Source organism: Triticum aestivum, chromosome 7D (genome assembly GCF_018294505.1).
Source record: "Triticum aestivum cultivar Chinese Spring chromosome 7D, IWGSC CS RefSeq v2.1, whole genome shotgun sequence".
In the NCBI taxonomy this organism is placed as follows: Eukaryota; Viridiplantae; Streptophyta; class Magnoliopsida; order Poales; family Poaceae; genus Triticum; species Triticum aestivum.
The window spans coordinates 65126611-65139117 of NC_057814.1; the positions used below are offsets into that span (position 1 = coordinate 65126611).

The 12507-nt window shown below is 39.7% G+C and overlaps 1 protein-coding gene across 1 annotated transcript in view; it reads left to right on the plus strand.

Moving 5' to 3' along the window:
• Positions 1–9681: 9681 nt before the first annotated feature.
• LOC123170815 (uncharacterized) overlaps positions 9682–12507 on the plus strand; it is a 5707-nt gene continuing 2881 nt past the window's right edge. The window contains exon 1 of the mRNA XM_044588561.1: positions 9682–9705. Coding sequence (XP_044444496.1) covers positions 9682–9705 — 24 coding nt within the window. The remainder of the gene's footprint in view (positions 9706–12507) is intronic.

Consider the following 12507-nt stretch of genomic DNA (forward strand, 5'->3'; position numbering starts at 1 on the left):
TGTTCTATTCGGTTATCTCAGGGATTTTTCCCCTGGTTTTCTTTGGTTTTATTTTTTTCATTATACATCTTTTTGTCTCTTCTTTCGTCCTCCTTTTGGTTTCTTTTTGTTCCTTTCATGGTTTTTATCCATTTTTTCCTTTCTCAATTCCTTTTTTTTTCTTTGGTTTCTTTTTCCTTTTTCCAATACGAGTTTAACATTTTTTTTTCATAAATGGTCAACAGTTTCTCTATACATACTTAAACATATTTCATATTCTTGATATACATTTTTCAAATACATGATTAAAACAATTCACATACATGGTCAGCATTTCTTGAATACATGGTCAACATTTTTTCTATACACACTTTAAATTCTTTCAAATGCTTCAAAAAGATTTTCAAATAATAGAATAATATTTTCTAATACATCGTCAACATTTTTCTATGCACATTTAATATTTTTCAAATGCTTGATTAATATATTTTTAAGCCAACATTAACATTTTCTAACACATGGTCAGCATTTTTTATAAACACATTTAATTTTTTCCAATGCTTGATTAACATTTTTCCAAATACTTGTTTAGCATTTTTCAAATTTTTGTTCAAAATTTTTATTGAATGCATAATTAGAAATTTTATATATCTAATCAAATTGTAGTTATTATTTCTCAACTACATGGTGAACAAATTTTCTATACACATTTAGCATTTCCCAAGTGCTGGATTAACATTATTCAAACACTTGTTCAAAAAAATCAAATTCTTGACTAATTTTTTTAGAATACGTGATCAAATTGTTTCATAAACATTCTACCTTTTTCTATAATTATTCGTATACGTTATAAAACTTTTCTCAATACACATTTAATTGTTAAAAAATGTTTTATGTAGAGTGAATTTTGAAATATACAGTTTTAGAATATTTCAAATCAAAACCAAAATTACAAAAAAGCAAAAAACAAAGACAAAAATCATGAAAGAAAAACGAGGCTGCTACCGGCCCCCATCTTTTGTTCCCTTACTGCAAGGTTCCGTTGACTCGCTCTAAGCGAGACATAAGGGCGCGCATCACTCACCGCCCAGGCCCGCCCTGTTGGGCTAGCCCATGCGCGTGGGGGAGGGGGCGCGCCCTGTTTTTTTATTTTGTGTTTTTGCTTTTATCTTTAGTATATTTTTTCTCTTTGAAATATTTCAGGATTCCAAAAAATCCAAATTTGTAAATAATCCAGAATTTTGACAAACAAATGTTCAAGAACTCATAAAATGATCATGAATTCAAAAATAATATCCATCATTTTGAAAATGTTAGAGAAATCTTAATATTTCTGTGGATTAGAAAAATGTACATGTTTTTTAATAAATGTTTGCATATTCAAAAAATGTTAAAAGTTTTGCAAATCATTTGCGTAAAAAATGCACATGGATTTAAAAAAAATTCCGGGAATTTAAATAATGTTCGTGAATTTGTAAACATGTTCACAAAAAAAAATGTTTGCGAAATTCAAAATTCGATTCCAAATTTTTGAAACAAAGTTCTTCGATTCAAACGATGTTCGGTGTTTTAAAAATATATTCACGAATTCGGAAAGTGTTCATGCATTCAGAAATTGTTCTTGAGATTCAATAAATGTTCAAAAATTCAAAAATTGTGACGAATTGGTAGAACATATCAAGATTTGAAAAATGCACACAACTTCAGAATATGTTCACATTTTTTTAAATGTTCATGGTTTTGAAAAAAAATCGCTAATTGAAACAATGATATTGTTTTTAAAAAGTCTTTAGAAAATTGAAAGATTTTCGGAAAAAACATAAAAGAAAAAGAAGTAAGACAGAAAAAAATAATATGAACAGTAAGAAAGGAAAAAAATGTAAAAGAAATAGAAAGAAAAAACCGGAGGAAAAACAAAAATCGGTTTGGGGAAGGTTCACCTTCCCAAGACCGATGGTGAATAAACCTGGAATGGGTCGGCCAAAAGACTACATCGGGCGCTTGAGGGGTGCGCCTAGGTCGCTAGCGCGAGAGCTAAGTTTTTTTTTTGAGGGGTAAAAACGATTCTCATTCATATAAGTTCACCGGAATCGTTACAATATCATGTGGTTGAGCAAACCAAACATGTCTACCTATATCCAAAGAAAGGGAAAATTTAGCTAAAGCATCCGCTTCAAGGTTTCTACTTCTTCTCTCATGAATGAAAATACAACTCTCAAACTCCTTTGATATTTCATTGATTTCTTTAATGATAGCAGCACAACGTCCTGCCTCTCCTGCATTCACCTCCTTGACGGCTGTAGAACAGTCTGAGGACACCAAGACTTTCCGGATTTGAAGATCCAAAGCAAGTGCTAGTGCCTCTCTACATGCAAGTATCTCCAACGTAGGTGCATCCAGAATTCCAGGAAAAGTAATTGACGACGATCCCATATAAATTCCTTGATCATCTCAACACACCACAGCTGTTGTCCCTCTGTTACCTCTCTTTGATACAGCACCATCAACATTAAATTTGCATATACCTTGTGGTGGCCTAACCCATGGCTCTTTCACCAAAATTCTGTTACTGTTTGTGTGGGCTTCAACTTCTGTTCTATGTTTCCCAGTTCAAGAATATACCTTCTGATGAAGTGATGTGTTTTCAAGGGTGCCTGAAAATCATGCTCATAAACAGCTTTTCTTCTGGAATACCACTCTGCCCAAAGTGGCACAACCATCTCAGTGTATTCCACGTGCGATAACAGGTCCTGCATAGCTGAAATCCATTGCTTTGCATGTGTGTCTTTAACTTCAGTCATCTTCTGCACCATCGTCTCATTGGCCAATGCCCATACACATCTTGCTGGAGAGCAGTCCAGAAGAGCATGGCGCCATGAATCAGGAGCCCCGCAAAGAGGGCAGCATGCAGAGTCGGCCATGTTTCTATGCTCCAGTACGTCAAAGGTGGGTATCGAATGTTTAGCCAAGCGCCAAAGAAAGACTTTGAGCTTTGAAGGAATCAGTGAGCCCCATAGATTAGTCCATTGCTTTGCCGAGTCCACTGTATTCGAGCTACCAGCATCATGAAACAACCAACCTTCGCGACTATACTTGGTGTTGACTAGCATCTTATAGGCCGACCGAACTGTAAAGTTACCATTGTTCTCATGTGCCCATGACCAAAAGTCTGTCACGTTCCTTGTACATAAGGGTATGCCCAGAATCACCTCTGAATCCATGGGTAAGAAAGTATGCCGAACTAGGTCCTCTCTCCATCTAGAGGATGTCTCATCAATCAGTTCTGAGACAAGGAAAAGATTACCATTTGCAGTCGTGATGGGTCTCATTGAGCTCTCCCTGGGAAGCCAGTTGTGGTTCCAAATCTCCGTGGATGTTCCATCACCAATACGCCGAATCAAGCCCTGAACCAGGACGTCCCTTCCTTCCACTATGGCCCTCCAAACTTGCGATGGGTGTGATCCTATTTGTGCGTGCAGAATAGATGTTCCCGGGAAATATACCGCCTTCAATAGTTTTGCACTCAAGGAATTTGGATTCTCTAACAGTCTCCATGCTTGACGAGCTAGAAGCGCTAAATTAAACAATTCCAGGTCTCTGAACCCCATGCCTCCCAAATATTTCGGTTTGGTCATCACATCCCAAGACACCCATGCAACTTTCCTCTTCCCTTCTTTTGCTCCCCACCAGAATTTCCTTATCATCATATTCAAGTGTTCGCATAGCCCCCGTGGAAGTTTAAAACATCCCATGGAATAAACCGGGATAGCCTGCACAACAGACTTTATAAGCACTTCTTTTCCTCCCATAGAAAGTAATTTCTCAAGCCAACCCTGAATCTTCTTCCAAACTCTATCTTTCAAATATTTGAAAGTGCCATTTTTTATCTTCCCACATCAGAGGGCATGCCCAAATATTCTCACTAAGAGATTCATTCTGAACATGAAGTAGCATCTTTACTTCCTCCTTCACATTCTGGGGACAACCTTTACTAAAAAATATTGAAGATTTGTCTCTGTTTACCCTTTGACTAGATGCATTACAATAAACATCTAGTAGGTTTGACACTTCCTCCGCCCCTTCTCGACTTGCTTTGAAAAACAGCAGGCTGTCATCTGCAAAAAGAAGGTGGTTAACCGGCGGTGCCGACTATGCCACCTGGATGCCCCTGAGCTGCGATGACTGATTGTTGGATTTTAAAAGGCACGAAAGGCCCTCTGCCGCCAACAAGAAAAGGTAGGGTGAAAGAGGGTCTCCCTGCCGGATACCTCTTGATGGTTTGAAACTCTGCAATCTGTTCCCATTAAATAAAACTGAAAAAGATACTGTGCTCACCATGTTCATTATAACCGAGATCCAATGATGATCAAAACCCAGTTTCTCCATTATTGCCTGAAGGTAGGCCCACTCAACCCTGTCATAGGCTTTCATCATATCGAGCTTGAGAGCGCATGATCTATGTTTCTGCGCCTTGTTCCTCTTCATGAAATGTAAACATTCGTAGGATGATATAATATTGTCAGTTATCAAACGCCCGTGAATAAAAGCAGATTGCTCTTCAGAAATTATGTCAGGCAAGATCTCCCTCAAATGATTTGCCATGACTTTTGAGGCAATCTTATATAGCACATTACATAAACTTATAGGCCGGAATTGAGACAAATTTAACGAAGTTTGTACCTTGGGAATTAATACCAGGAGTGTGTCATTGATAGCCTCTGCAGATTCCATACCCTCGACAATACGGAGAACAGCCCTAGTCACCTCCTCTCCACATGTATCCCAATGGTGCTGAAAAAACTTTGCAGGGAATCCATCTGGGCCTGGCGATTTGAGGGGGTACATCTGAAAAAGTGCCTTCTTTACCTCTTCCACTGTATAAGGTTTGGTGAGAGAGTCATTCATAGCTTGTGTGATTTTGCAAGGTACCGTATCTAGTACTCCTTCCATGTTCTGCACACCTTCTGAGGTGAATAAATTTTGATAAAACTCCGATGTCATGGTTTCCAACTCCTCCTGATCAGAGACTTCGTGTCCGTCAGTAGCCATCAACTTTTTAATTTTGTTACGCCTCCTTCTCATACTTGCTCTCTGATGATAAAAATATGTGTTGCGATCCCCTTCAGAGAGCCACTGGATGCGGGAGCGCTGTCTCCACATTGTTTCCTCCCTATGACAAAGTTCAACCAAGTTTTCTGTGATTTTTAGCTCTAAATGATCCGGACCCAGCCTCCCTGTTCTCCTTCTTAGACTTTCCAGATGTCCTTTCAGCTCTCTAATTTTGCTTCGTACGCTTCCAAAGGTCTCTTTCTCCCATCTACTCAGATCAGTAGTTAACAGGGACAATTTTTGCTTTACATCACTGACCGATGTTGCCTGAGGGGCTGCATACCAAGCATCGGTCACTACCTTACAGAGATCAGAATGACGTTCCCACATAGCTTCGTAGCGAAACTGCTTCGGTAATCTCCCTTGAGTCGAATTCGTGTTCAATTTCAAGAGTATTGGTGAGTGGTCTGAGCAAGCACATGTGAGATGATCAACAGCTGCATCTGGGAACAGAAGCTCCCAAGATGGGTCTGCCAGTGCTCGATCAAGGCGCACACGGGTATAGGAGCCCCCCACCACTTTTTTCTCAAAGGTCCAGATGTTGCCATTATATCCTAAATCTTTCAAACAACATACGTCAATTGCATCTCTGAATGCATCGATTTGGGCTTGACTTCTGTTACCAATTCCGTCATGCTCGCTAAGGAGCAACACTTCATTGTAATCACCCAAAGTGACCCACGGCAAAGCTGAGTGTGCTGCCAAGTCTTTCAAAATTGTCCATGTTTTGTGCCTTTCTGCTATTTGTGCCTCACCATAGACCAAAGTCATACGCCATTCACTATGCTCCAGCCCTTCTACTCTTGCATCAATGTGATAACGGGAGTAGCTTAGAACCTCAACTTTTATTTCTTTATTCCAAAAAATTACAAGTCCGCCGCTCCGGCCGGAACTACCTACAGCAAAACTGCATTCATAACCAATCGTCGGTGCTAGGTCTTCAGCAGCTGATTTGCTTATCTGAGTTTCTACTACGCCTAACACCGAAGGGGCAAACTTCCTCGGGAAATCGCGAAGTTCCTGGACTGTCGCGGCATTGCCCGCTCCACGACAGTTCCACGCCATTAGACTCATTGATCATGGCGAACTCCCCCATCGGACCTCGCCAAAATGTCCTTTCCATTCTTCACACTGTCCACCTGCTGCTCAAGTGATTTCCTGATCCTTTTGTTCATTTTACGTGGTGATACATAGACTGGGGGTAGAGGGGGAACCTCTGTCAGTCCCCCATCTTCCTTCTCATATGTGCTCGCCACATTTGCAAAAGCATCAACTGCTGTGTGTACCACCCCTTTCCCAGAGAGAATGATGGCGGTAGATGAGCTAGCTGTATTTTCGGCCGCTTGTCTCTTGTTTGAAACTGAGCTCTCAGGGTTCTCTGTATCCCCAGCATCTTTAGGATCCGATGCCACTACTGAGGTTGGTGTCGCTGCAGGGGCACACGCCACATCAGCAACAGAGCCACTGTTGTTTATTTCTGAGGAACAGGGATCAATGACCCCCTTGCCTTGACGACCTGCACCATTAACAGTATTGCCAACAGCGGCATCTACAATTGATTTGTCCCCACTACCCCTTTGGGGTTCCTCTGAAGCATCATTTTTGTCAGTCAAATTTTCCCCCTGTGCATTAAACCTCCAGCTCTTGTTGGGATCATAGCACTCTCTCCCCCTACCACGGCCTCGGGCATACTGCGTCCCCCGGCCTCCTCGTGGTCCATAGCTGCCACGTCCAGGTCCAGAACTAGCACGGCTAGACTCAGCCAACACAAACTCCCCCCATTCGAACTTGGATGCATCATGTTCTCCGTCTCCACATTCCTCATGCCAGTGGCCGAATTCACCGCAGTTGTAGCAGAAAGTAGGTATTTTTTTCATATTGTACCTGATAGCGGACTCTCTCATCTCCTTTCCTCCCTGTAACAAAGCGTTTAATCTTTGCGTTCATGTCAATATTCAGCCTCACCCTCACAAAGGACCCAAAGAAACCAGCCGGGAGAGTTAACTGAACCTCCAGCACCTCCCCTATTTTTGAAGCCATACCCTTGACGGCCGGCTCGATCAAGAAGTTATTTGGCAGCTTATGAATTTGTGCCCATACTGCCAGCTTGTCCAACTTGACTGACTCCGGGTCCTTAAACCCATCGTACTCACACATAATCACACCATTGCCGCGAAAGAGCCACGGTCCATCGTTCATCGCCTTATTCCAGTTGCCGAGACAGCCGAACTGTGCTGTAAAGAGATTGTCGTTAATTCTCCTCCACACCACCGGCCTCGCCGGGTTCCAGGCCGACCGCATATCTGCGTACAAAGCGCTAGGGCTAAAGAATTTTGGTGTGTGCACCCTAGCTATGGCTAGCCACTTGGCCGGCTCAATTCTGTCCGGCAGCTCTTCTTCCCAGATGAACTCATCGTCCTCCTCCTCTTGCAGATTCAAACGGGCCAGAAGATCTGCCACGCTCTCCTTCTTGCTGCCCTGCGATCCAGATTGGTCGCCCGCCATCAACCCAAGGTCAAACGCCCCTCCAGATGCCGCTCGGGAACCCGCCTCCGCCACCCGCAAGCAGGAAGATAAGCTCGGGGGGGAGATGGATCCGAGAGGTGATCAAAGGACGGCTCACTGCAAGCTCCCGCCGTGATCCGCCGCCCGCGATCAAACCCTAGTTTTTCCGCTAGGGGAGAGAAAACGCATATACGGGTGGTTGGCTGGTGCGAGCTTGGGGAGGAGGAAGCCGGCCCGCGAGACCTAAGTGCTAAATATGAGTTGCGGGCCGCTGAGGTGCCAGTTGACGATGCTCGAGGACATGTGCGCTCCAGTGGGAACCAAACCTGGCCAAGTGGGCCAGCACAGCACGCCCCAGCCCACGCTGCAACGTATCAGGCATGACAGGGCCCGGCTAGGCATGTTTATATGGGCCAGCTCGCGGCACGTTTAGCTCTAATGGTGTGCATGCTTTTTCGGGCCGGTTGGGCTTTTTTTGGTCTATTTTTTGCTATAAGTATCTAGAAAAAGAAAAATAGTTCGTGCCATGCTGGCACGCGGGTCTCGCCTGAAGGCCCAAGCATGGCCCTCTCAGCCACGTGTCATGCCAGCCCGTCATGTGTCGAGCACGTGGGCTAGTGGGCCCGCATGATTGGCATGACACAGGTGGCATGTTGTGCTGGGAACCATTGCCATCGACGCCTTTGGAGGAAAAAACATGTATTAGTTTTTCTTTTGGAAAACTTTTTAATACGCCTGACTGATTTCTAAAAGAAAATCAGACGTATGTCATGAAAACAACAATCATTGCACGCACATATATATGAGAAATAGCGGATCTATTAAAAGCATTCCATGATGGGTTGTAAACTTGGTGTCTTTTGCAGAAAGAATTATACATAACCCACTGAGGTTGCACAAACAGGCCACTCCACCCCTTAAGTCCAAAACCAGTTACTTAACGCATTGACCTTTCAAATACCATTTAAACAATCCCCTCAAACTTGATTACATCCTTATAGGATTGGGAGGTCGTTTAAATGGTATTGGAATGGTTAGGGAGTTAAGCAATTTGTTTTGGACTTCAAGGGGTGGAGTGACTGGTTTGTGCAACCTCGGGGGTTATCTGGACTTCTTTCCTTTTTGTAGGCAACATAGCATCTATCAACATCCAATAATCTTCCAACATTATCTCCACTCTTATAAAAAACAGAGTTGGTGATGATGGTGTGCCTACCATCCTGCAATATAGGCCGTACGATTTATATCTGACGGATAGGAAGGAAACTATGGCAATTTTGCAAAAAGATACCCACACCCCTCTCCAAATTCGCAAATAAGGCCTTCCCTCGTTCATCATTTTCTCTCACAAGATAAACTACTCATACAAATGCATCTTGATGTTCCATGCAACGCACGGGTATCTTGCTAGTATAACTAAACAATCATGGAACTGAAAAATCAATTGAGGGAGTTATTTGACAGGCTGTACAACATATTTCCTTTTAATATGTATAGAACCTCATAAAGCTGAACTAATTTCAAATAAAATCTACATGTACACAACACCATTTCCCTGGTTGCTTTCCATAAGGCGCAACATGCACATCCGCACACGCTGAGCTAGCACATGTGAAGAACATCAACATATATACCTTCTTGTAAGCAAACTTGAAACCACCATGCATGATAATACACCATTTTTTGGTGTGCAGACACTCAACATTCTTTATTGTGGTAATGCAAATACTCAACATAATAACATAAGAATACTAATTGCAATGATCTTGACATGTGAATTTCAAAATTAATGTTCGGAATTTCTAGGTACCAAATAGTAGATTTCATTTACTGTCTTTCTTGTGAAAGCTTGCTGGACATACTCGCTGTTATTTTGAGACCTAAGCAAGACCACATGAGACCATATTGACTATGACAACTTCTAGGTAGTAAGAGAATATTTCCAACTTTTAGGTTTCTCCCTCCCAAACATCACCTACGCACCCCTACTGATGTTACATGACAACTATGACCTGAATTTTTACATTTTTCAAGGGTTGTTTGATAAGACATGAGTTCATGTAACTAAATAGATCAGTACAATATCAAATGTGTGTAATAAGTACTAGGTCGGCAGTACAATATCAAATGCGGGTAACAAGTACCAGGCCAGTGAGCAGCGACATACATCATCCTGGAAACATTAATATCAGTATATATACTTGTCCATGTTTTATAACCAATAATAGCTTACTCCTTCTATTATAGGCAACGGGAAAAAGGCACCTCAAATAAATTGTACTATATACATGGGGCTTTGGAGTAATATGCTCCAACATTTCTTATTCACATAATGGAACACCATTCGTACATAACTTAGAACAACACATTAGGATTTTTTTAAACACATTAAGATGACTCAGAGTTTCACACAATATTACTTACAGCAAAGCTATAAGATAGTGAAATTTGTAATTTCTTTGGGGGAACTGTTAACTTGGATAAACATTTTTTCACTAGAAGCAATGAGTAAAGTTCAGTTTAAACCATAAACTACATCATCCTAGCACCATGTTCGAACATAACCTAGCCTACACTACAGTTTAGCTATAGTCCTTTGAAACATATGCACCGTGCTTTTCTGCTACCTTAGAGAAGGATAATCCCGGTTTACAAGAATTGAATGAAGATGATCTCGGGTGCATGATTCACATGAGCATGTTCTAAACATTGCATATACTAAATGTGCTTTACTTTTAACAAGGGCTAACCTTGAATACCCATACCAAGTACAAAACTAAAACTACATACGTCGAGTGATGAAGACCATCAACAATGAAGCAACAAAGTCAGGATCAAATGTACTGGCTAAGTAGAATTGACATTGTAAAGCGGGATTTTAAAATGAACTAAAGATAATTGACGAATTTCCAGGAATATAAATGATTGACGTGATATAATTCAGCTACCAAAATTCCACTAGAATTTTGGTGCGAGATAAAAATATAAGATAGCCTCAAGTGTCATTGGGATTTTTTTTTGTTAATTGCTAGGTATAACTTTAGCTTTTGGATACATGGCCATCATTCTCACGTCATTAACATACCAAACAATGTAGGCTGCTAGGAAAAGAGACCTAGCCTCTTAATGTAAGAATACCATAAGTATATGTATAGTATGTTTATGCCTCGAACGATTGGGTTTCAACTTGCCCCTGTTTTGGGGCCAATCATTTTTCTTATTTGGCTTGCAAATTGTTCCCTATTTCCTTTTTCCCCTGATTTTATGTGTGTTTATTTTTATTTTTATTTTCTTATTTAGTAGTTTGGTTCTTATGGGTATTTGTGGGATGTTGGGTGAGTATAAATGTATGCACATAAGTATAATACAATATGTGTGTAACATCGTGTTATAAAAAGTGCAATTTCAGTGCAAATTTGTGCACATGTTTTTTCTTCTTCATTTTCTTACTTCTTGAAGGGTAATATTAATGCCACTAATTCATTACTCCGTAGAAAACTTCATTTTTTAAAGTTTCTTATTTCATTTTCTTTCTTCTTGAAGGGTAATACCAATGTCACTAATTCATTCTTTTTCAGAAAACAACATTTTTTCATTGTTTAGTTTTAATTTATTTTTTCAGTTAAGGGCAATACCAATTGCACTAATTCATTCTTGCTTGGAAAAGCGTCATTTTTTATTTGTGTGTGTGTAAGTATAGACACAAGTATTATACAATACTCCCTCCTTTCCTTTATGTAAGTTGTATTATTTTCGACACAGTGAATAAACACATAATTATAGACAAGTTAGGACGAAACTACCCTTGGCAAATTTGTTTGTTAGTGGCAAGTAAATCAGTTAGTCTAGGAAACTAAGAGATACATGCAATCGACAGAGAAATACTTTCCTTCTTTTGCTACAAGGAGAGATACAGACAATCAGGAGAAAGATACTTTCCTTTTTTCTGAAGGGCTAACATGGGAATTATGAGGAATTAGAAGAAATGCACCTTACATTTTGGAGTTTTATCAAAAAACAAATACATCTTATATAAAGGAACGGAGGGAGTATGTTTTTAAATTTATACCAGAGTGCGAACTTTCACTATTATAGGTTTATTCTTGCACATTTTAAAAAGCGCAATTTTCCGTGCAAATTAGGTGCAAGTTTTTGTTTTAAGTTTTATTTTCATTTTGTGTTCTTCTTTAAGGGTAATACCAATGCCACTGCTTCATTATTTCTTAGAAAATATCAATATGTATTTGTGTGCGTAAGTATATATGCAACTACTATACTATATGTGTGTAAAATATACGTGTAAAATATACTAGAGTGCGGAAATTGCACTATTATATGCTTACTCTTTACATATCACAAAATGTGCAATTTTTGGCGCAAATTTGGGTGTGAGTTTTTTTTAAGTTATTTCTTCTTCAAGGGTAATATGATGCCACTCATTCATTCTTCTTTAGGAAGCTCAATTTTCTGATTTCATTTTAGTCTTTATTCTAGTTTTTTCTTTGTGAAGGGTAATACCAGCGCCACTAATTCTTCTCCCTTAGACAACTTCATTTCAAATAATATTTATTTCATTTAATTCTTATTTAAAGGTAATACCAATACCACTAATTCACTCATTAGAAATTTTCTTATTTTTTGAAAGTTCAATATTATACGTTTATTTTTGCATGTTATAAAATAATCAAAATTTTAGTGTAAATTGTGTGCCAATTTTATCATTGCTTTTTATTTTTCTTTTTTCTTCTTTAATGGTAATACCAATGCCATAAATTCATTTTTCCTTGGGAAACTTTATATTTTATTTTTCTGCATTTCTGTTTTTTTATCTATTCTTTAAAGTGACACCACCACAAGTATTAGATTTATTATAATTATGCAAACAATGTGGCGTATATCCATCTAAATTTTTTT